Here is a 26,380-nt window from a genome sequence, read left to right on the forward strand (position 1 = left end):
TTTGCCCCCAACAGTCTGGGTACTCATTTTAGCGACCTCGGAAGGATGCAAGCCTGAGTCGAGCTTGGGCCCTTTTTCTGATCTTGAACTCGCAACCTTGTGGTTTTGAGTGAATGGCTGCAGTACAGGCATTTAACCACTGTGCCACCAGGGTTCCCTTCACCATGAAAAGGTGGAATATATATTTATATTAGCCCTTGAGATGGCAAGCCAAGGGTTGCTGCAACTGATGCTCAACAGTTCCCAGCCTTCAGAGTTGCCTCTGCAGTTGCTCCCACGCTGCTCCCTGCAACACAGTGCTTCTGCCCATTTGGCTTGGGCACTGGGTGTGTTTACATAACATGTGCCTCCCAAGGGGGTGAGTGTCACTGCCATGTTATAAATACAGAGTATGCCCAAACCACATGGGTAGACTCTTTACACATACCAGGAGCAGCTGTTGTGATTCTGGGGCCATAAGCTGCAGAGGAAGCTGGCAAGAGAAGGAGCCTGGAGGCAAGAGGACTCTCACAGGGGAATCCATGGGGACACGGAAAAGGCCATGGAAAAAGAGGCAAGGCAGCAGACAAGGCCCCTCGCTGTTAATTCCTCCAGCAAAGTCCCACCAGGTCTAAAAAGACCAATTGGCTACTCAGATGTCTTCCTGTTTATTTATATTTATTTATTATATTGATTTGTATCCTGCTTTTCTCCCAAAATTGGGACCCTTTTGGAATGGGTTGGTCCACTACTCACTGAAAAGGGCTAAACCTGATTCTGGGTTTTTCCACTTCATGTGGAGGAATGAGGCATGTATTTGAACATCCCACCCTTTTCCTGTCTATGGAATTCTGGACATTGTAGTTTGTTGTGGTACCATGGTGCCACAATAAACTACAATTCTCAGAATTCTATAGCATTGAGCCATGCCTGTCCAAGTGGTGTCAAACTGGATTATGTCTGCAGTACAGATGTAGCCCTAGTCTCAAACTCTTTTTCTCTTACAGGAAAAAAAACACAACCTTTCAGGAATCAATCATCAGGGATGCATGTGCTTTCAGAGAAACATTTTTTATATATAAAAGCTTCATCAACTTGGGACACACTGCGTTTCATTTTTAATTTTCCTAAGGAAGTGGACCCCCCCTCCCCAAATCTGACTGCTGTTGAACTTTCTTTGCAGCAGTAGCAAGCTCTCAAAGGAATGGGTTGTTTTTCCTTCTCTTTCTTTGTTATTTAGAGAACCCAGAGAGCCAGACAGTTTGCTGGCGAGACAGATGTGGTTGGGCAACAACAAGCATCTATTTCCATAACTAGAAACAAATTTAGTAATTGCCTCTTTCAGTAGGACTTGATCAAGCAGGAAATGAAATTCCTAAATGGCAGTTAACAGATCTATAGCTAAACCAGAGAGTGAGGCAGGCAGTCTGTTCTCCAGGGTTTTACATGGCTTGGGGGCTGACAGAAAAGACTGTATTCTGTAAGCTATGTTTCACTAGCGTTGTACAGTATTTTTGGTGTGATTGAAATAAAAGTGTGTATGTCCACATGTATGTTTATATGTATATATGTAGTGAAAGGTCCAACAGGATTGCATGTTTCACCATAACCCAGAGTCCTGAGGGTTCTTTTGTCCTCCCTCTGCCCCATGTTATGGTCAGCAGAACTCCCTGCATGTGCCTGACCAAGGACTGAAGTCTGGCAGGGGAAAAGGGGGGTCTCTTGTGTGTCCCACCATTGAGGCTATCCTATTATTTATTTATTTATTTATTTATTTATTTATTTATTTATTTATTTATTTAATTTTTATGCCATCTTTCTCCCAGAAGGGGACCCAAGGCGGCTTACAAGATAACACCACTTTAAAAACATTACCACAAAATTGTGAAAACAATTAAAATCATCCAGTTTAAAACAGTTTAAAATTAACATTAAAAACACACAAAGGTTAAAAACATAACTAAAAAACACACACACACACACACACAGACCCATACAAAAGTCACCCTATAATGATTTTAAAAAGCTTGCCTGGATAAAAACATTCTTACTTGCCGGTAAAAGGAAAGCAAAAAAAATTGAGAGGAGGACCTTCTGAGTTGTGGCACCCTGATTGTGCAACACTTTCCTTTTGGAAGCACCATTGTTGCCACCACTGGTTTCATTTAGGTACCCAATCAACAAATGGTCATTATAGCCTGTGGGATTTGGTCATTCAAATGGTATGGACAGGATTTTAAAACTTAAAAAAAACCTTGTGGATGTGTTTAATATGTCTTTAGTCCATTCAAATGACTTCTTTAAATTATGAGTTAACCTGTAAGCATTGATGTTAGTTGTACACTGCCCTGAAATATTTTGGTAATGGACAGGGCAGAAATATTCCAATAAATAAATAATTTTAACAAACTACTGAAGTAGATATGCTTTTCTACTCATGAAGGCTCTTTGCATGACTTCTAACCTTCAATCTCTAGTCAAACAAGGTACTTCCATAAGTTCAGAGGTTTTCCCACTTCACAAGTTACGCGAGGCACAGCGCCGGTGAGAGTGGGAGAAACATAATGCAACCTGGTACATACAGAAGGTATCCTCTTTTCACGCATTACATGCCAGAGAGAGCTAATGTCTTTGATTTTTTTGGTAGGAACAGATTCCTCCCCTCCAGCCCACAGTCCTCTGTTTTTGCGTTGAATGTATTTGCAAAGGTGAATGCCTCCATCTGACCTTTTGTTGTGGTAAAAATCTATAATTTTAATGGAGAAATCCAGCCAGACATACCTTTGTGTGTGTATAAGTAAGATGAGTGTGGGTAAACATTAAGATAAGGATAAAGGTTGTTTAGCTGGAGGCCTTCTACATAGATCAGGGCTAAACAATGTAGTAGCAGCTTCCATTAAACATCAGTTCTGTGTTAAGAATAATGTCTCTCCCAGAAAGAAGTTGTTGGAAATTTGCAAGTTAATTTCATTTAAACGTACAGGGAAATTAAAATATCCCCTTGACTAACCTGCTAGCTGGGAAGTAGGAAAACAAAACCCCTTTAGGTTGCAACAGTTTTAAAATGGCCAGGTGACAATGTTACATGATATTAAAATACTCTCCAATACCAAGTTGTTGTACATATTGTTGCATACCACTTAATATGTGATACAAAGAAAAAGAAAAAAGAAGCACCTGATATGTACTTTTTTTCGTACGGGAGGAAAATGTGTGCCCTCCTATCTGTAGACATCCTGGGGCTGAGTATCATCATTTTCCTCCCCTTTATTTTACACTATGTATTATTAAAGATAATATATTAAGAATACCATTGAAGTGCAGGACACATTTTCTCTTCTGTTGTGGTGCTTGAATCCAGCAAATAGAGCAATTGCCTGATTGTTCTACTCATAGGAAAATAACTGAGCTGTGCACTCACTTTCAAACACAGAGAAATGCTGCATATGAAGCCATTTTCTTTCAAGATTTCCATATACGGACCTTCTGTGTTTTCCCTGACCATCACTCTTCTTGAATCTTCAGATTCAGCATTACAAATATTTAGAAACTGTGTCAAATTCAGGGGTGCAAAACACTGACAATATCTGTAGGACAGTTAATACAAGCAACACAATTATTTCATTTGCTTTTTGTATTAGTTCTTAGAAGGCAAGCAAACAAATACCGGTCTCCAAGGCGAATGCACACAGTTTTTCTTGTTGTGATGAGAACTTAATTTTTGCTGACTTTAATGTCTAGGAAATAAAAGATAGGGGTGGGGTAGGTGTTATCTAATCAGTATGTTCCAGCTAGAAAAGAGATGGTTAAGAGGTGGTGTGCTTGGAATCCAAGTTATTGGAGGGCTGTCACATAAATGATGGAACAAATATTTTTCTCTGTTGCATTAGAATGTAGGATCTGAACCACTGGGTTGAAATAATAAGAAGAGGGATCTTGACTAAACAGTAGAAGAATCTCTCCAAAAATGCAAGTTGTTACGACAGCAAAATTTGTCTAGAACAGTAGTTCTCAACCTTCCTAATGCCGTTACCCTTTAATATAGTTCCTCATGTTGTGGTGATCCCCAGCTGTAAAACTGTTTTCATTGCTATGTGCAAATATGTGTTTTCCAATGGTCTTAGGCGATCCCTGCAAAAGGGTTGTTCGACCCCCAAAGGGTTCCCGACCCATAGGTTGGGAACCACTGGTCTAGAAGGTCACAGATTCTCTTTCCTCAGAGATTGTTAAGTAGGGAAGTTGCAATAGTGGATTTCCTGCATTGGTAGGTGCTTGGTCTACATGACTTGAGGTTTCTTCTTAGAAAATTAGAAAGCTGCCTCATACTGAGTCAGATCATTAGTTCTTCTAGTCCAGACTACTGGGTGTTGGTCCACTTAAAAGCAATTTCATTATTCACAGGTTCCCCTCTTTTATATACTATGAGTGCTTGGGATCACTGTGGTAATTTAGTGTAATTTAGTTTTTGTTTGCTGTTAGTATGTTGTAGGTTTTCCCAAAGAAAGTTGTTCCTCCAGGTACAGTGGAGCCTCTCCTTACACGGGGGAATCCGTTCTACCCCCGCCTCCCCATGTAAGACAAATTCCACGGGCGCACTGTACTTTAAAACATATTGGGTTTAACAAAAGAACTGTGAGCAGAAGGAACGTGTCTGCTAGCTGTGTTCTATAAGTGTCAGCAATAGCCCAGATTACATGGTATCATAACAATTAGGTATTAAGCCTCTATGTGCACAAGATCTTTTGTATGTTGTTCAAGTTCTTTCACCAACAAAGCAACACATTTCTTCTGCACACTCTAGTGTAAGATACAGAAATGGCCCATTATGTTTGTAGGAGACATCATCTGCCTCCAAAATCATGCCTTTTGATTGTGGGGCCAGGAATGATATCACTTTCCCCTTTATTATGCTTAGTGTTTGGCTAAGGATAAAAGTGGAAGCTTGTGACGGCATGCAAAGGCCGCATATCTTTTTACATGGAACAATCATAAGCAAAAGACTAGGTCATGTTTGTAATTAATTCCTATAAGAGTCCACACAGACTTTGATTTCTACTGTGCTTTTAAAGTTGATTCCTCCCTGGATGTTTTTCCATGAAGGAGCTGGCCTTCTCAAACTTGACCACATGCAACCTCAGGGAAATAGAGAAGAGTTACCTACTGCTATTTAACATTTCTGAAGTATAAAAAAGTATGTGATCATTATAATCCTCAAAGTAACTTATGCTTTGAAGTAGCATATCTATTGATGTAGAGGTGCTGCTGTTAAATAAGGACTAGAAGAGTTGCAACCTAAGGGACTTGACCTCAAGTCAGCTGTGGGGCAGATAAGGAAAATGGAAGCAAGACTGTGAAAGAGGAATACAAGCATAAGCAAAGGAGCATAAATTGAGTTGCTGACTTCTTCAAGAACTAGGATGTTGAAGTTATTCTGGCATGGAATTAACACTGAGGAAATTCAGCTAATTTTACAGAACACATGCTATTCTTCAGAGGAATGGAGCCAGTTTAAAAAACTTGGCAAACCTACATCTAAAACAGGATGGGGACCCTGCGGCCCTCCTGGTGTTGTTGGACTATACTCCCTTCATCCTATAATATTAGTCAGACTGACTGGAATTGAAAAAGGAGCTGCAGTCCAACAATGGTAGGAGGACAACAAGTTCTTCAGCCCTGGATGTAAAAAGAGACAGATAGAACAGGATAGTAGCACTGGATGGAACAGCAACAGACTAGATAAGACTACTTGTTCTAGTAATACTTTTCTATCTCTGTCTATCTGCCCATCTGATGAGCTCCTTGTTTCACTTCCAAACTATATTCTGTTTCTCTTGCAGTCTGCATATGTGCTAGGATCGCATGATCAGTAGCACCTCCAAGAACTCCAAGAAAACAATGCAAGATTGAAGTAGAGAGAGAGAAAGATCAGGGAATACAGGAATTGATAATAAGAATTAAAATAGAACTCAGCAATGTTCACTTTCCCATTTGTAAATCATATTGTGAGTACACCTCTAAGGATATCATAGGTGTTAATTAATGTAAAGTGCAATAATTAATTAATGTAAAGTGCAGACTCATTGTTGATTGCTGATCTTGAGCTATTAATGCAAAGACATGGAAAAATCAGACTGCCAGTGGGTATGTGTTACTTCATTTATTTAGTAAAAGTCTTCCTGTTTGTTGAAAATTTCATTGGGGGTAGAAATCTAGCTAAAATGATGAGGGTTTTAGCTGTCCCTCTGTACTCCTGGTTATCTATTTTCAGATAGCATTCTTAAGAAATATACAGGAGCATTATCAAAGTAAAAATTTCTTTATTTTCATTAGGATAGAGACTGTTGAATTTCAGAGAAACCCTAGCTTAGATGAACCCATTATTCATGACGCGTCATGAATATCAGAATGTACACTCATCCTCCCACATTTGCTGGGATTAGGGGCACAGGACCCCCATGAATGTGGGAAAAGTGCAAATAACAAAAAACATATTTTTACCTGAGATAACACCTCTCTAGGAATCTCTAGGTCCTCCAGTGCAATTCAGTGGTCAACATTAGCCAGACCTTGACCATAGAATTGCGCTGGAAGAGCTACAAATGCCAAGTGGGCTGTTCTCTCTAGAAATCCCTAGGTCCTTCAGTGCAACGTTTGGTTAAAATTTACCATAGTGTTGTGCTGGAGGACCTAGATATTCCTAGAGAGAACATATTAATAAAATCCATGAATAATAAAATCTGCAAAAGTCAAAGCCACAAATGTAGAGGGACAAGTGTAATCTGAGCCAGCTATGTAATGTTGGTCAAGATTGGTTTTGGCCAGATATCTTACAAAGTGGTTATTATCCAGAATCTCTTGCAACCTGAAGAGTCATCTCAGTGCTCCTATTTAACCATGTTTTAGTGAGCATCCATTGTAAGCATCGACACTCAAGAGGTTTGAACTGTTCTCCCAGGAGAAAGCCTTATACTGTTTCTTCAGAATATTCTTGGAGACTCTTCAGTGAGAAAAGCAACAATGGTACAGACATGTTCCTGAAGGACAACCTGGAATTGCTAGTCTAACTGCTAAAGTGTGCAGTTGCCTAATCCTGATGATCGGTTTATGGCACATTCTCAGTCTAAGTGGAGTAACAGTGAGGCATAACCAGCCTAGGCTACTTCTGAAATGAACTTGGCATCCTGGTGTATAACAAACTCTGGGATCATCTTCAGTTTATGGTGCTAAGGTTCTCTGGGAAACATGGAAAGATTCCTTTGCATAGAATTTGGAACAGTGAATTCAGATATCATAGAGTCCAACCCGTTGCTGATGCAGGAAAATTGATACTACAGCACCACTTATAGATGACAGTCTTTTGGCCTGTGTTTGAAAACTTCTAATGGCAGCTCCACCACCTTTCATGAGTTGGGGCCGAGTTAAGGGCAGCCAACAACAACAATGCTTTGTACTTTTTTAAACTGTAAAATTTGCAGTTATTGGAACCTTGTCTTTTTCTTCTTCCCCTTTTACTGATGGAAAAACTGAGGCTGAAAGCTCCTTTACCAAGATCTCTTCCAAGAAGTTCTGAGATGTAAGGAGATCACTACCTCTCAACTGTTTCCAAACTAAATTTTTGCTGACATATTGTCCATAGGAAGCTCCAGTTTCTCTCTCCAGCCCCACAACTTATGTATATTTTGTGAATCCTCTTTAATCTTTTTATCCCTTTGCTTTTCTCCCCTCTCTGCTAACTATCCAGTATAATCTCTGGAATTCAGCACAGGTGTTTGTGCTTAGCTGAGGAGCTTTAGTGTTCAAGCAACATTTTCTCCCTCTCCCTTAGCTTCCAGCAATGCAATGAGTAAAGAAAAAACAGTACTGTACTGAAGTCAATTTAGGATTATATTCTATGGATACCTTTTTAAAGAAACTTCAGCAGAGAGTCTGTTGCTAAAAGAAGTGAGAGAGAGGATATCTATGGAAGTTCCTTCAAGGTCCTTTCTATTGTTTTGTGAAATGCAGTACAGAGGTAGGGTTGCCATAATTCTCTACTATAAACCGGGACAAAATGTAGGACAAAATTTAGCCCAAAATTTAGGACATTTAAGGTCCTACATTTTTCTTAAATGTCCTACATTTTGGGCTAACATTTATCCTACAATTGTCCTAAATTTTGGTCTAAATTTTGTCCTACATTTTGTCCCAGTTTATAGTAGAGAATTATGGCAACCCTATACAGAGGTGCAATTTGCTTCTGTGTCCCAGAGAGGCAAACCTTTTTCACTCTGTTTGTAGTCTTCCTCCATGTTCATGCCCATGGGTGTATACAGGCATGTAATTATGAATAGAAATTTTGTTAGAATTTGCCACCAAAGTTGACTTCATTTTATGGTGACCCTATGAATAAGAGACCTCCAAGAGCCCTGATTCTTAACTGCTCCTCTCAGCTGTGGCTTCCTTGATTGAATCCATCCATCTTCCTCTTTTCCTTCTGCCTTCCACTTTGCTGAGAATTATCGTCTTTTCCAATGAACCATGTCATCTTATATGTCCAAAGTACAACAGCCTCAGTTTAGTCATTTTGGCTTCCAGTGAGAATTCAGGCTGAATTTGTTCTAGGGCCAATTCATTTGTCTGCTGAGCAGTCCACAGTAACCATAGGACTCCCGTCCAGCACCACATTTCAAATGAGTGAATTGTCTTCCTGTTGACTTTATTCACTGTCCAGCTTTCACAATTATACATAGAAATTGGAATAGTGAGAGATGAACAAATGCTTCCATTTAGGAAAACCATGCTCTTTCACGCAGATTTTTTTTTTTTTTTAAATGAGCATTGTATTTGCTAATAAGGAAATGGTTGTATGGAGATGCTTGAGAACATGCTGGCAAGAAAGTTTCAAAGCAAACTGAATACATTTGTCCAGGGGTTTGGTTCTCACCACATCTTCTTGGTTTCATATAGCTATAGCATTGTCCCCAGTCCTTACTGCTCACCTCTATTTTCTTCTTTGGCGTAATTCTCACAGTCCCTTCCCAAGCCAATTAGCTTTGATGGGCTGATTATATAATAATTGGAAGTAATAGGAGCAGCAGCTGCAAAATGTTGCTACCCAGTTTCCATTCCATATGCCCAGTTTTGCCTCCCTGTTGCTAAAATTTGGGCTTGGAAACACTGAAAGTTACTAGGCATTTCCATGTTTAATAGGTGTGCTCCTTCCTTGTTAAAGTGACTCATTTCCTGGTTTTCTTAAAGAACATTTTGCCAGATGAAAATGAAGCATGCTTGCTTTATATTAGATGGGAAGCAAGTCCTATAGAGCAAAAGGGAGCACTAAGCCACATAGTTCAGGCAGTGCCTTACGGTGCTTTTCTGGTGCCTACAACAACCAACTGGGAGCAAAACAGGGGATGTTACACATCAATCGAAGAGGGTACCATAACAGTTAATGAGTAGAGTCAAGGAAATGACCAGAAATTGAGATCTTGTATGAACAGCAGCACTCGTGCCAAAAGAAATGTGAATTAATAATAAGAAACACTGATTATTATTTTTTAAAAAGGGGAAATCTTGCCAAATACATTAAAATTCTTTACAAATGTCCTCTACACTGCAGAATTAATACCATCTGACACGGATTTAACAGCCATGGCACAGTGCTGTGGAATTCTAGGATTTGTAGCTTTGTGAGATATTTACCTTTATTGGCCAGTGAGCTCTGGTGCCCCAACAAACTACAAACCCCATGATTCCATGGGGTTGAGCCATGACAGTTAAAGCAGTGTCAAACTGCATTAATTCTGTAATGTGGCAGCAGTCCAAGGAAGGGAGACAGCTTGTCCAGGAAATGGAAAAGAGATGAAACAATTGCTAGAGGAGACTAAAGAGACAGTGCTGGCAATAAATGAATTTCTTGTGTCAGACAGATAGTTGGAATGATGGTCACACCCGACTAGTTTCTTTGGGTGGGGGAAATTGGACAGAATTGGTTTGCTTTGTCAAGGACCAAGCCTGCTGAAGATGGGTGATAGGAGTTGTAGTCCAACACATCCGGATTGTTTGTGTTGATTTTACTAAATTAAACCTGTTGAACAATTCAGGATTAGGCAGCTTCTGTATAAACTTCCTGGGTGACCTTGGATCTCATACTCAATCTACTTCAAAAGGTTGTTGTGAGCATAACACAAGGGCCTATGTATGTTATTCTTTCAAGGAAGACTGACACACAAAAGCATATTTGGACATATAAAATATAATGTTAAGGACTGAAAGGCATATAACACCAAAGTGTGGTCCTAGAAGCTGTTTGTTTTCAGGAAGTGTGATCTTCTATGACAAACAGAAACAGCAGCTGATTCGCATCCACATTTTAAAAGTGTGTGTGTGTGTTTCCATGCAGATAGCAAGAGAAACTAATTTTGCCCTTTAAAAAAAAAAAAAGAAAAGAAAAGTCTGCAAATACTCAGTGGCTACTGCATTTGAAGGCACCTGGCTTCTATTGCAAAGTTACTCCTTTAAGTGTCTGCTTCAATTTGGGTTGCAGTTCTAAAAAAGCAGGTCTTCATTCAAATCAGGAGGAAACCTTGGCTGGGCCTGCACTTGAAGCCAAGATAAATGAAATTGCATGCCCGTCGCAAGTCAGTCACATGGGGCTTGCTGTTGAGAATGATAATGAGTCCCCCCCTCCTTTCCAACTCGCCTTGTCACACAGATTGCATTGGCTAACAAGATTAGATTTTCATAAATTTGAGACACTTCCCCTCCCCCGTGCCTTCATGGGCAGCCAGGAGTCCAGACATGACTGGATCTTGCACATACTTGGTTGTTAGCCAGCAAAGGAGGGTGTGTATTGTGAAAGGGGAGGGGGGATTTAGTAGGTCAGGTTTAGATTGTTCTAGGAAACAGCTTGCTGCTTTTTCTCCCCCTCTCCCCTCTGTAATAAAGTGTTGCAGCATGGATGACTGAATAGGCTTCTAACAGATTAGGAATGTTTGGGAATAAAAACTAAAAATTGAGGGGAAAGAAAAAAAAAGGGGGGGGGGGTTCTTGGTATTGAAACAAACCAGTGCTTTCCAAATGTTGAAACATGGTAAAATAAGGCAATTTCCAGAATCTGAGATGCAGCTATCTTCTTACTGCTTTACCAACAGTTCATGAAATGAGTGACAATATTCTGTTTCAAGTAACAGCAGATTTTCCAGAGATCCTAAGGTTGTGACCAAGAGTGAGTTGTGAACTTGGAACCCTGTTCTTTTGAAATATTACTCAAGTCATAAACTTATTAGATAACCTTTACCAAAGCCATTCTTTTTTATCTTCCCCCCTCCCCATCTCAACTGTGATAAGTTATAATGACCTTACTTGCTGAGTTGTTTTTGTTGTCGTTGTATGGACCTGGACCTCTACACTCTACAAATTCTAGAGTGTTGCTATTTAAAGGAGAAATACATACTAGGGATGGAAAGAATATTGAAAAATATTTTTTTTCATTTTTTTAGAAACTTTGATGTGAAAAATCCTGGACTCACAAGATTGTAACAGTTCAGGAGACGCAGTGCAAAATTCGCACATGGATGATAGCATAAAGGGCATGCTTATAAAATTTGCAGATGACAACAAATTAGGAGGAGCCAGCTTGGACTATGAATCTGGAGACTAGGGTTCGATTCCTCACTTGGCCATGAAATTCACTAACCTTGGACAAATCACACACTCCCAGCCTCAGAGGAAGGCAGTGGCAAACCTCTGAACAAATCTTGCCACGAAGTCCCCATAATAGAGTGGCCATAGGTTAGAAACAACTTGAAGGCTCACAACAAAAACAAGCTTTTACCCCAGATAACAGGAAAGAATTCCAAATGACTGGATGAACAGATTAGAAAGCTGGGCCAAAACTAACAAAATGAATTTCAACAGGGAGAAATGTAAGGTACTACATGAGTCAACAGTGTGATGCATCACCTAAAAATCTAGTATAATTCTAAGCTGCATTAATAGGAATGTAGTGTCTAGATCGAAGAAAGTACAATAGTGCCACTCCATCTTGCTTTGGTAAGACACTCACATGGGACACAGCAATTCAAGGACATTGACAAGCTGGAATGTGTACAGAGGAAGGCAACTAAAATGGTGCAAGGTCTGGAAACCATGCCCTATGAGAGGTGGCTTAGGAAACTGGGTATGGTTAAGCTGGAGAAGAGAAGGCTAAGGGGTGACACGATAGCCATGTATTAAGTATTTGAAGGGATATCATATTGAAGATAGAGCAAGCTTGTTTTCTGCTGCTCCAGAGACTAGGACACTGAGCAATGGATTCAATTTACAGGAAAAGAGATTCCACCTCAACATTAGGAAGAATTTGCAGTTGGTAAGAGCTGTTCAACAGTGGAACACATTTCCTCGGAGAGTGGTAAAATCTCCTTTAGAGGTTGTAAAACAGAGGCAGGATAGCCATGTGTTGGGAATGCTTTGACTATTTATTCCTGTATGGCAAGGGGTTTGACTGGATGGCCCTTAGAATCTTTTCCAACTGTGTGATTCTATGATTCCACTAGTGCTTAGGTTCATGTGGCTGTGCCTTTGCATTGTACAATATGTGGTAGAGTCGTTTTGCAACCACATGTTTAATTACCTATGGTTAGAAAATAAAATGCCTCCAGGGGACCAGGCAGGAAAACTTTTATGAAGCTGTTCATTCTTTTCTTTCATCATTATGTGTTTGTTTGTGTGTTGTCTTTCTCTACTAAACTGTGACCTGTCTGGTATATAACAGCTTCAGAATACCATGCAATGAAAGCAGTAATACCAATAAAATATAGCAACATTTCCAAATGAATCATGAACAGTTTATTCAAAAATGTATAACCAAGTTTAGTGTTTATACAAGTGTTTATAATTTCATTTCTGATTTGTGAATTAAGATTAGGGATGCCATATCCCGCCTGGGGGCGGGACTTTCCCGGTTTGGGGCGGGTCCGCACGGTCCCGCCCCGGTTTGGCCCCGCCCCCGGGACACCCCCCTTGCGACAGACGCCAGGCAGGGAAAGGAGCCTCGCATGAGCGAGGCCCCTTCCCTGCTTGGCCTCCGCCGCCGAGGGAGGTGGCCTGGCTCTCCTCCCTCTTTCCAGGCCTCTGTGAAGGCCAAGCCTCCACAGAGGCTGGGAAAGGGAGGGGGCCGCCCACGATCGCGGCGATCGCGGGCGCGCTCCTGGCTCTTTCCCGGCCTCTGTGAAGGCCGAGCCTCCACAGAGGCCAGGAAGGGGAGGGGGGCCGCCCACGATCGCGGCGATCGCGGGTGCGCTCCTGGCTCTTTCCCGGCCTCTGTGAAGGCCAAGCCTCCACAGAGGCCGGGAAGGGGAGCGGATTCCTTCTCCGCTTGGGCTCCGTGAACGGAGCCCAAGCGGAGAAGGAATCCTCGCTGAGCGGAGGGATTCTTTTCCCCTTGGGCTCCGTTGGCAAAAACGGAGTCCAAGGGGAAAAGAATGCCTCCCTGGGGGAAGATTCCTTCTCCGCTTGGGCTCCGTGAACGGAGCCCAAGCGGAGAAGGAATCCTCCCCTCAGCGAGGCTCTTTTTCAAATGTAGGACCCAAAAAAACCAGGTCCTACATTTGAAATTTTTGTCCTACATTTGTCCTGGTTTGGAGGCCCTGACTAATGGCAACCCTAATTAAGATCCAGCATCTAAATTACAGAGTTGAAATGCAATATTAAATATTTTAATTTCCATAGTTTATGCTCTCCTGCCTGTTCAATGGAAGTTTACTGATGAGCCGAACTGAGTTAGAACAAAAATTAACCAAATGCTTCTGCAGGTCTCCAATAAGACTGTTGGACTGATTGTGACTCAGTTAAATAGTGACAGTTAACCTGTCAGATACTGTCAAATACTGACTGCATAACTGTTGTCAGAATCTGTCAAATATTGACTCGGGGGGGGGGGGAGACTTTGAGGTTTTGTCTCTTTAAGGGGGGATGCATCAGATGGTAATGTGGAATAGCAAAGCCCACAAATATCAATAAACTTAAATCTACAAGTAATGGGTTAATAACTGAAAAGGGGAAATCATTCTGCACCATTGTGCAGAGCTACTTGACACCTGTGGTGTTGAGTTTGTACAGTGCACAACTAAGTTCTTCCATCCTGGCTATGACCCCATTGAAGTTGCAATCGGTAGTCTGCTCTGTTAGGCAGCAAGTAACTGCATTCTCTACAATAGCCTCATTAAGTCCCACTGGAGTAAGTGGTTTGAGGTTTACAGCCATGATTGAAGAAAACTGGTTATTGCCAAAAATAAAAATATAAAAAAACCCTCCCGAGACCACTGTGTGAGTGCTAGAGACCTTTAGTGATAGATGAGCATTTTCACTCAGTTCTTGAAACTAATAATACATATGGGAATGTGCAATAAAATTACTTATTTGCAAAAGCAATCTATGTTTTGCTCTCTATTCCTCCTGCCCAGATTCCCAAAGCGTCAGTGTTTGTCTAGACAGAAAATACAAAGAATTAGGTTGTGTCACTTCAATGCAGTGTCTGAACCTGCCTCTGAAATGTATTCGAAAGTAAAAATTATGCTAAATTAAATTAGTGCGACCTTACTTTGCATTTTGGAGCCACATTTGTCCGTCTCATAACATCCATCACCTTTCCCTTGGGAAAATTACAGAGAAAAATGGAATGAGGTCTCCTCTAATTGAAAAGTGACAATGATTAGGAAGCCCAATACAAAATGTGCTGGCTTTAAAAAAAATTACATAAATTGACGTGAGCTGAATGAGAAATTCATGTAGTTTATTTTCTTTCCACAAAGGATTTTATCTGCCCAGTGATTGAGTTACTTGCAGTGTTATGGTAGTAATATATTAACCAGAGATTCGTTTGGAGGCATTCTTCTTCTCAAACATGTTTGACTAGTTATCTAAATTAAAAATTGACCAGGTAAATTCAGTTCCTGATACGTTTACGAGCTACTGAAAGAAAAACAATTAATATGAAATGGCATGCATTTCCTTTTGTGTACCAAGCTGTCTTTAGCATTATGAGAAAATAGTCCTCTCTGTGTATGTATGATAATGGACAACACACTGTTCGTAGACTATAGGGACTCTTCCTGGATGGCAGAATTGCGAGCATACTTATCAAATTTGCAGATGACACCAAATTAGGAGGAATAGCTAATACCCCAGAGGACAGGATCAACATTCAAAATGTCCTGAATAGACTAGAAAGCTGGGCCAAAGCTAACAAAATGAAATTAAACACGGAGAAATGTAAGATACTGCACTTAGGGCAGCAAAATAAAATGCACAGATATAGGATGGGGGACACCTGGCTGAATGAAACTACATGTGAAAGGGATCTGGGAGTCCAAGTAGACCACAAGTTGAACATGAGTCAACAGTGCGATGCGGCAGCTAAAAAGGCCAATGCAATTTTAGGCTGCATCAATAAAAGTATAGTGTCTAGATCAAGAGAAGTAATAGTGCCACTGTATTCTGCTTTGGTCAGGCCCCACCTGGAATATTGTGTCCAGTTTTGGGCACCACAATTCAAAAAGGACATTGAGAAACTGGAGCATGTCCAAAGGAGGGCGACCAAAATGGTGAAAGGTTTGGAAACCATGTCCTATGAGGAACGACTCAGGGAGCTGAGGATGTTTAGCCTGGAGAAGAGAAGGTTAAGAGGTGATACAATAGCCCTGTTTAAATATTTGAAGGGATGTCATTTTGAGGAAGGAGCAAGCTTGTTTTCTGCTGCTCCAGAGAACAGGACCCGGAACAATGGATGCAAGCTACAGGAAAAGAGATTCCACCTCAACATTCGGAAGAACTTCCTGACAGTAAGGGCTGTTCGACAGTGGAACACACTCCTTCGGAGTGTAGTGGAGTCTCCTTCCTTGGAGGTCTTTAAGCAGAGGCTAGATGGTCATCTGTCGGGGATGCTTTGATTTGGATTTCCTGCATGGCAGAATGGGGTTGGACTGGATGGCCCGTGCAGTCTCTTCCAACTCTATGATTCTATGATTCTATGATTTCCCTTTTTGCAGGTGATAGGGTCTGGCTTGCTGTGAGTACTTTCCCTCTCTGATCAGGATTGCCTGTGAGTGTGAGATCGAGACTTGTCAGTATCAGCCCAAACTCTTCCACTGCCTGAAATAGAAGGAAAACACTATCATCATCATCATCATCATCATCATCATCATCATCATCATCATCATCAGTGTTGTCCACAAAGCCAGCTTACTCCAAATTCTTGGCTGTGATAGTTCCTTCCTCAGAGCCAGGCAATTTGGCAAATAATCAAATGCTCAAGTCCAGGACATCACCTATAGTACTATTGCAGCATAAGCAATTTTTCAGGCTCTCCTTTCATAATGCCTGGCTCTGAGGACTTCTCTGGAGAACTTCATGCTGGACATTTTAGCCAGTAGGGCTTTCTGTAGTAGTTGGTTGAGTAGGGGAGCACATTTGCCACCACCTGGGGTTGGAACTTCACAGTTTTAAATGAGAGCAACAGCCAGATAACATTGTAGGGTAACCATAAGTAGAAAAACACTTGAAGGCACACAACAACAAAGCAGCCATGAAGCTAGTGATGCATACAGTATTGTTGTTTTAATATAAAGTGACACTCAAGTCACACAATAATATTGTAACTGCAGACATGAACAACACACAATACTTGTTTAACCACAGAAGATGAGAAGGCATAGAAACTTTTCTCAGAACTCAAGGGTATAATTTAATTGCTTAGTTCTTTGAGTATAGTTTATATTTGATATTAACTTTTGAGGGGATGCTACTGTCAACTTAGATTGCAAAGCCACTACCAAGTGTGATACTGCGGCATGTATGACTTATTTGTATGCAGTAGGTAAATAAGTATTCAGCCTACCAACTATCCATCCCCAAAGCTTTAAAAAGTTGACAGTAAGGAAACTCAGATTCTACAGCCCCATGGACTGTTCAAATGGATAAAGATCTTCAAGGGCTGCTTTGCTGAAAGTCTCTTCACTTACATATAGCAGAGCCTTGCTAGTGGTAACACCATCTTTCTGAAACTGATTTCCTGGACATGGACATTTGTTGCATGCTTGTTGGTGTTAAGGTTTATTTGTTTTCAGAACAATCAACTTTTTTAAAAAGTGTCCAGAGGTTTTGAGGTTTCTGCATTTTTTAAAAACATTAATCCCCTTGTCCTTTTCTTTGACCATAGTTCCTATTGGAAAGCAGCGTCTGCAGAAATTTCACTGAATGATCCTCACCTAGTTTCAGACTTCTCAATTTTTATAAGGCTTCTTGGGGCTGGGTTTAAGGAGCAATAAGTTGTTGTTGTTGTTGTCGTCAAGAAAAGCTGAAAATTTTAATCATGTATACATCCTTGCACTCAGTGGAGGCTGGATATGTGTAATGCAGTAATAATAAAATGAGAAACAATAAAGAAGAGAGTCAAAAGATTGTCTGGGGAGATAATGGTGGGGAATGAGATTAAAACCAGATATGGGACCATTCCTTCCACCCTATAGCAAAATATTCATTCTGAGTGGAAGTTGGAAGAAGTCATGTTTTACAACCTCCTGATACCATGGAAGCAGCTAGATCCCAGAAGTTACTCTCTTATTTGTTTAATATAAAACATTGTTTTAATCTGGCACATGTTATTGTTCCTGTTAATGGCAAATGTTTAGCAGCCATGTAATTTGAATTATCTAGCAACATCCAAGGAAGAAATGAAAATTCCTTCTCCCCAAAAGGAAGAGTCCATCTTTTCCTTTTCTTCCTTTTCATAATGATAAAAAAGCCACCAAAGGAAAAACAAGCACCAAACACATGGCATTACAGACGTAATAAACCAAATGAACGAAACAGGCCACTTTGCAAGAAGAGTAGGGGAAGAATGCTCAAAGTTTTTAATTTAATTTTATTTAAAAACTGGCATAATGGTTTGTAAGTCTTAAAAGTCTTTTGAAAAAGCCCATGTTCTCCCTAAACGCAGGCTGCCTTGAGCTCCCACATCATCTATATGTGCAGAAAGAGTCTGTGGGAACCCCTTCCTGCCCTTGAAGACAAGCACACATAAAATGGGACTGGTTCAAGCCAGGAACGGGGTGGGGGTGGGGGTGGGGAGAAGAGACAGCTAGTTCCAGGGACTCCTCAGTGAACTTCTCCCAGCCCCCTGCGAGTGAGTCGAGTCAAGTCTCCCATCAGGCAGACAGTACTGAGTGGCCTCCACTGTGCGTGATGTGACTGCCAAGAGCCGGCTGCCTGAACTCCACCCTTGAGGCTCCCTTGTCTGTCTGCCAGAGTGCTTAAAGCTGTCTAGGACTCAGCCAACCGTACCCAGGGTGAAAGCAGTTAACTCAAGGACAAGGGGATTGTCCCCCCTGTTGGGTTCCTGTTACCTTTAACCCCTCCTTGCTGCCATGGAACAAAAGGGACCCCAACACGTCATGCTCTCAGTGGCCTCTTGGTCCCTTTTGGTGCCAAGGCTCCTTTTACAAAAGTAGCCCTTGAATGTCCCCTCCACCTCCCACCGCCCCCCTTGCCTGCTTCTTTCCTAAAGGGCTAAACATTCAAATGAGGATGGCAGCCTTGTGTGTGACTGGGCTTTGTTGTCTCTCCCCCACCTCCTCAAACCTTGACGCCAGTTGCGCCACGTTTTTTGGACATGTATCTCATTACAGTACAAAGGAAATCCCTGCTTCTCCGTGCTCCCTCTCCACCCCACCCCAACCTCAGTTTTGGAGGAGGTTTAAAGGCCTCTGTTTATTTATAGGCTCTCCAGGCAATCCCCTGTGAGAGGCTGTGGCCAGGATGGAGATGTTCAGAAGGAACAATATGTGCACTGTACAATGCTTGCTGAATGGAGAGTAGCACTCTTGCTCAAAGCACAGAAAGCCAGCCATAGAGAGAAGCAGTAGGGGAGCAAAAGAGAAGGTGGTGTTTTCCCTTGTTGCTGGGTAAATTTCTGTCCTTCAGCCCTCACTCGAAATGTTTGGTTCCAGTGAGGCTCCCACTGGCATCGCTCATTCTATGGAAGTGGAAAGAAACTCAGTTTAGCAATCAAGGCACAGCTGATGTGGGAAGCACTGAGGTTGGCATAGAGAGGGATCACCCCAATATGAGGAAGGAATATTATGAAGAAAGAGTGGGAGCAGAGGAACATGAGGGAGAACAGAGCACACAATTTTCGCTTCACATTTTACAGCTTTTCTAAACTGTCCCGGAGGTGTTTTGTAGGATTTTCAGAATTAATAAGTCCTGGACATGGATGTTTTGATAAGTGCATCTGAGATTGGCTCCAAAACTTCCTGGATTGCTAAGGAAGTAACCACTGATCAAAATGCCCTGTCAAAATCCATGTTTGACTAGTATTATATTCTGCTCAACTTGGGACTCCCCTTGAAGACTGGTAACAAATTCAGTGGTGATCCAGTGAGAATATGTGCGCTCGCTCCCTCTTCTTTAGTACTGTGGGTCCTTGGTATTTGCCGGGATTTGGTTCCAGGACCTCCTGTGAATACCAGCTGTACTAAAGAAGGGGAGAGTGCACATATTCTCTCTGGGCCACCACTGAACTTGCTACAGTTTTCAAGGATACCAAAATCCTTAATGCTCAAGTCGCATTAAATATATACTGTAGTAAAATGGTGTACCTTATATAAAATGGGGAAATCAAGGTTTGCTTTTTGGAATGTATATATATTTAAAATATTCTCAAATTGTGGATGTTTGAATCGGTGGATAAAGAATCATCAATATGGAGGTCCAGCTGTACTGTTTTCGTGGACACATCTAAGACTATAATCCTGCATGCAGCTAGGTTGCTGAAACCATTAGTGCAAGATTGCTGCTCAAAGCTTCATTTATTTATTTATTTTGGTTTTAGTCAAATTTGTTTTGTAGGATGTTTTATTGCAAAACATATGTTTGGGAGGTAATGATTTCAAAATGCTTGGTGGTTTGTTTTAGTTGTGAAATGCTTTGAAATGCATCTAATGATTATGAGAAGCAGGATGTTAAATTACTTAAACAGAGAAATAAGTTTTTCTTATGAAAAAAATTGAATTCTTTTTATAAGCCACATTCCACTGACAGGCTAGCTCAGGGGACATGTTGTGTTTTGAATCCAGATTAATTAATTCAAAGTTAAGCAGGCAAATAAAAGTTTTTACAATGATAGCGTTGGTAGTTATGGGACCTTATTTGTGGCACCTTTGGGATGGAATGTGGGAAATGTGATACAGGGTGGGGAAGCCTATCCAGTGGCTGGCATAGCAGCTGCTGCTTAAGCAGACTGCGCTCCAAAGTAACTGGCAGAGTAGGCCTCCCTCTTTACTGGGCATTTTACTTGCTTTCACTGGCACCTAACTATGCTTAGATGGCAGAAGAAGTCTCACCATTAATCCCCCCCCCCCAAAACAGCCACTTTTTCTTAAACAAAGTCAGCACTCACCAATCAATTTCATAAAAGAAATAGTGGGGATATTGTGCTTTCAGTTCAAGCAGCTTGCTTATTCCCTGACTAAAAAACAAAAAACATGATGGTGGCTGAGAGCTGATTTTGAAAAGGGGGGGAAATTGGTTTCCATGGCTGCTTCTCTCTGTGTGAATATAGTTTGGATAAAAATAGTTAGCAGTAGGGTTCAATGCCTTACTTTTAAGTGCTCTTCCTCCTCAGCTATCCCTCCTGCCAATTTTTCTTTTAATTCATTTTTCAAACACACACACACAAGTGGAGGATTTGGCTTCCAGTTTACTAACGTAAAACTCTTATCCCTGAATTTTAATACAGTTTATTGCCTTGAGAAGTGCACTCTGCCCATGCTCATGCATCCCAAAGCATGCGTAAAACAATCCACTCAAATAGCATTTTAGGTACAGAGCTTTGTATGAATGAAAAGATTGGGAAACTTTAAATTAAGTCAACAAGTTTATTATGCACCCAACTCCTTTCTAATTTTAGCCAAATTGTGCCTCCAGATGCAATTCTAAAAAGAATACACCACCCATAATTCAAAGACTCGTCATCCATTCCCCAAACAGCTTTTAGAAGTTCAGATTTATGAACTTCAGATTTATGAGGCAAATAAACTGCCCATGTAAATTTAGCTGGAAGTTACATGATATTTTCCTCTCTGAGAAATAATGGATGGGATAAAATTTACCTTCAAGCCATCCCCGGCCATTGGGATAAGTGATGATGGTCACAGAATGTTCACTGCATACTAAATGAAGAACGGTGAAGTGTCAATTGCTAAACCTTGATAATCGATGCAGCTGCTGCAAGCAATCTGACTGAGAGGAAAACTTCACACACATCCTAGCGATACAAGTGTGCAACTTTGGGGAGGAGACAGGAGAGAAGATGTGTGTGTGTGGGACAAAGAGCCCACCAGGACTGAATTTCACACACTGGCTTAAAATAACCAACTGCAGCTCTCTTTCTAATGGTCTCTTTGGAGAAAAATCTTCCAGTAGAATAGCATTGAGGAAAGAGCTGTCGGGGCTAACTTATGAGATTCATGTTGCAGGCATTTACTGCCAAGTTAGTATATTCTGGTTCTCTTTTATACTTGTGGCAGCCCCATATGTGTATGCACATATCTGTGAACTGTACTCAGCTCATGCTTTACCCTCTTGGCTGGCAGATGGCCTTGGGACCCAAGTACCCATTGAGTTAAACCTGTAGTATGGTCTCATGCATCTCTTCTCTTTTTTCCTTTTAAAATGGCAGGGGCAGGGCAATCAAAATAGAATCTGTGGGTGGAAGAGGAGTTAATTATTCCTATAGATAAATGAAGCTGCTAATGGAACTTCCAGTCCCATTCCTGATAACAGCTCCAAAAGATCTTTGGAATGACTGCATTGAGCAAGAGATCACTGATTGCATGTTTGGTAAAATGCTATTGGATTTCTATTTTGGCAGTAGGGTTTGGAGAGCAGCATGGTGTAGTGGTTTGAGCAATGGGCAATAACACAAGACCAGGGTTTGAATCCCCTTATCAAGGTTTAGCAGGGTTTGAAACCCACTGGGTGACCTTGGGCAAGGCACACACTCTCAGCTTCAGAAGAAGGCAAAAGCAAACCCTTTCTGAAGAAATCTTGCCCAGAAAATCCCCATGATAAGGTTCGCCTTAGGGTTGCCATAAGTCAGAAATCAGTTTAAGGCACAGAATAACAAAGTTAGGGTAATTGGCTCTTGAGTTCAATGGCGATCTGGCAAATGAACCAGTCATTTGGTAAATGGGTTGTCTAGTGAACTGAAAAGGCCAGAGAGGTGAGAGAGGGGGTTTGTCCCATGGTCTCAAATCCTCACACTTCTCCCCTACACATTTGCCACTGCTGTTTTAAAGTGGATGAGGGTGGATGGGAAATAGACATTCAAGGTAAAACGACCCATTTAAAGTAATACTGTATATGCAAATGGATCTTGTAGCACCTTTGAGACTAACTGAAAGAAATAAGCTGCTACCATGAACTTTTGTAGACCTGATCCTGCTTCCTCAGGGGCTACAAGATCCCTTTGCATCCTGATTTTCCAGACTAACACAGCTATATCTTTGAATTCTGCCATTTAAACTAATCTGAAGTTTGAGCCGTACTTGTATCTGTTTTCTGAGGCTCATTCCTGGCAGTGTTTAAATCTTGGCTCTGTTTCTTTCCAACAACATTCTTGAGTCTGGTGCATATAGCCCATGAGGGAAAAGTCCTATTTCTTCTTATTGCCCCAAGCACAGGTGAGCATCTGTGTGTTTTACAGCATTAATCTCTTGGCCCACAGACAAGAAAGAGAGATATGCAAGGGTGGCATCTGTGCAGTCTGCCTGGAGAATACATTCTCCCTGGGCTAAAATTGCCTGGGAATAATAGTCTCGATCAAATGACTGTGTTGTGTCTCTGGGATCAAATTCCATCCTTCCAAAAAACCACAGCACAGTCCAAGCAAAGTGTGGGGAACTGTATCCTCAAACTCGTGGAGTTATTCCTGCCAAAGGCCTCTCCTCTCTCTCTCTCTCTTATTCCTGAGCTCATCTGAAGTTTAACTAGTAGCCTGTTGCTGCTTGTTCTTGTTTGTTTGGCGGCTTGGGGTTGCATTTCTTCCATTTCCGCCCCCAGCACATTTTTTTTCAATACACTTTTGTGCCAGCCCAAACCATTCAAGCTGCCACTGCCAGCTGGCTGAACTGAGCACTGAATTAAATTACGTCTGGAAGTCTGGTATGTGAATGCCACTGGGAATGGTTTGGAATCAGCATAGGTTAAGAAAAGCCTGTGCTTTTTCAACAGAAGAGCAAGTCTTGCTGTTGTTGTTGTTGTTTATATCAGCTGTTTGTTGTTCAGTGGATTTGCTCACAGTGAGTTGGAGAGATGTGGAAGAGATCTGGAAGCATGTCTTGTACTGGGGAGCAGGGGTGAAATCAAGGTATATGTTTTTAAAGTTCTCAAGTAGCAAATACTTCCCTTAAAGTTATTTCAAAAATCAGGGAAGATGGCTAACTTCAAAAGGCTCCTTGTTTGAAGCCATTTCAGGCACACCTGTTTTGTTCTTGTTATGTGCCTTCATGATGTTTCTGACTTATGGTGACCCAAAGGCAAACCTATCAAGCTACTGGTTCCTTCACTTTGTTCCTGTCACTGCTTGCTTGCTCAAAGGAGAGAGCAAGGTAACCTGCATTGGTTGCCAGGTAAAGCACCAGACCTGGGACATTTTGGAGGTCAAGAGTGAGGACCCTGCACTGTGGCTCAAGCCTTAGCCAGAATACTACAAGAATGCTAACATTTGCCAGTGACACTTGAAGGTACATAAACTCACACTAAAACCTTTTAATTGATGCATAGTTTTACTCTCTTGTGCCTTAAGCCAACACTAGCCAATACAGCACAAGGAATTGTTTCTTACTAGTTCAAATGAGACATGGAGAACTGATGATTACCAGTAGATGCAGCCACTTTCTGACCTGTCTTAATTTATCGCCTCTTTGGACCAGAAGACAGTGACATATCTCTGTTAGTGGAATCCAGGAAGCAGTGTTGCTCTTTCTTCTGTTTTTACTCTTCAGTTCTGTTGTAACTTCATCATAAGACATTGTGAGACTTCCACATACCTCCCAAACAGTGCTGTCCAGTGGCACAAATCATTTACAAAGCCTTGCTTTTTCATCTTATTCAGATAATACATTTTCCTTTGCTGAAACTGATTACTCTTTGGCTGTGATGAAGCTATACAAGTCTGTTTGGTCTGGGTCATCTGTAGAGCACTGACAAAGACATCTACTAAAATGCTGCCATGCTTTTTGCAGACCTTTGAAGCTTACCTGAAATGTACTTAGTGCCACAGAGGCCTTTGTGCATCTCACCTCTCCAGGCAACATAGTTCCTTTTGTCATTACTCCCTACAAGACTCATTGTGGATTAAAGGGGGGTTAGGGAGGGTCTGTTTTGCTCATCTCCTGATTTGGAGACAGCATGGGATATTCAGTAGACACTCTTGGGCTCTGTTTTATTGTGGCATACTTTGTTTAGGTGCTTGGTGATAGTTGAGAAATGGTGTGGTCCTGAATCAGTCTGACTGAATGTCCTTAAAGCAGAGTTAACACTTGATGGTTAGTTTTTAGCCAGTCTAACCATGATTTGCCATACTGGACATATTTTCAATTTAATTTCTCTGTTTTCAGAAATCTTTTGAATGAATAAATTGATAAATGAGCAAGGATTCCTACACTTACTTTTGAATTGGGTACAATTAATAGCTTTACTTTCTTCCTTTGGAATGTTATGCTACTTTATGAGTCAGTATTTTGGCCCTTGACGTTCTGTCAGTATTCCAGTTATATCCTATTTTTATTCCTTTATTCCCAACCTGATGCCCTCCTGACTTATTTTTTTAATTTTTATTATTTTTATTAAAACTCCCATCATGTCAGTAATCAAGAATTCTGGAGATTGCAGTTCAAAGCTTTCTGGGAAAGATTGCTTTAAGTGGACTCCAGGACATTCTATAGCCATGGTAGCGAACCTATGGCATGTGTGCACTTTCTGGCATGCACTCACTTGTGAAGGCATGTGGAGACGCAGGAGGGTGGAGAAGAAGAGGAACAGTTCCTCTTCTTCCCCCTGCCCTCCCGGGCCTTCAGCTGTCTCTGGGCATGTCCCACCCACAGAAGTCCCACCCCAGAAGGCAGAAGTCCCACCCCCAGTACTGGGTAACACCTGGTGTGAGGATGCCTTTAAGTTTGGGCATTCGGTCTCTAAAAGGTTCGCCATCACTGTGGTTTGGAAATGTTCATTCTCCCATTGGGTGTTCTATAGTCAGCAATTTTTAGTTGGGGTGGTCCAACTAGCAAAATTAAATGAAAAATAGTTGAGGTACAGTTCTTGTGAACACAATGTGTTTGACATAATCAGCTCTGCATCTGACCCCAAGAAATAAATACGTGCAGATGCAGGACAAGTATATTCTGGTGAAATCATTTTGTGGAATTCTGGGATATGTATTTTGGCAGGGTACTTCAAATTCTCTGAATAGTAAGTAGTTCAGGGGAGCGTACTAGAGCTCTCAAACAAGGAATTTTAAGTGCCTCACCAAGTGGCAAATCCCAGAATTTCACAGGGTGGATGGCCTTCCACCGGCAGGTGAACACCTACCTGTTCACACAGGTGGTTGAGGAATTGCTATAACGACAGGCTGGGATGTTGGATCATATTAAAAATTTTGATCATTTTCTCTCTATATATAGTTTTATCTTTTTAAAATATGTTTTATTCTTTTAATAACTATCTGTTTTAATACCGTAATAATTTAATTCCTTTTTAATGTACTTTTTAAAAAATATTTTTAATGCTGTCAAGCTCCTCAGAGTAGGATACAAATATAATAATAATAATAATAATAATAATAATAATAATAACAACAACAACAACAACAATAATAGCAGTGAAAATGGTATCAAAATTCTATAACTGTAAGTGCAGATATCTTCACAGATTAACTGTACAGGGTTTTACTTACTTGATGCCTTCTCATGCCAATTGCTCTCTAAATGTGTGTTATTTTCTTCTCTCTTTTTAGCGGAGTTGGAGTTTGTACAGATAATCATAATTGTGGTAGTCATGATGGTTATGGTGGTTGTCATCACATGTCTGCTGAATCACTACAAACTCTCTGCACGGTCTTTCATCAATCGGCACAGCCAAGGGCGGAGGAGAGAGGAGAACCTATCATCAGTAAGTCATCTATGCCACCCCAAATCTGTCCTGCTCCCCTACTTGCTTCACAGTTACTATTATGTGTAGCTACTTTTCCAACAATGGTAGAAGGGACTTGTGGCACTCCTAGAAAAGAGCAAAAGCAACAGGCCTGGATATCCATTAAGCTTGGTAAGGCTCTCATCCCAGATGATGTAACACAAGGGGTAGC

The 26,380-nt window shown here is 41.2% G+C and overlaps 1 protein-coding gene across 3 annotated transcripts in view; it reads left to right on the forward strand.

Annotated features, from left to right (window-relative positions):
• PMEPA1 (prostate transmembrane protein, androgen induced 1) overlaps positions 1-26,380 on the forward strand; it is a 103,682-nt gene that overhangs the window by 55,420 nt on the left and 21,882 nt on the right. For all 3 annotated transcript variants that reach the window (XM_089513749.1, XM_089513750.1, XM_089513751.1), the window contains exon 2: positions 26,033-26,187. In XM_089513749.1, the coding sequence (XP_089369875.1) occupies positions 26,033-26,187 (155 nt within the window). The remainder of the gene's footprint in view (positions 1-26,032; positions 26,188-26,380) is intronic.

The sequence above is a fragment of the Sceloporus occidentalis genome, unplaced genomic scaffold (assembly GCF_023333645.1).
Source record: "Sceloporus occidentalis isolate IW3139 unplaced genomic scaffold, rSceOcc1.0.p SCAF_3, whole genome shotgun sequence".
In the NCBI taxonomy this organism is placed as follows: Eukaryota; Metazoa; Chordata; class Lepidosauria; order Squamata; family Phrynosomatidae; genus Sceloporus; species Sceloporus occidentalis.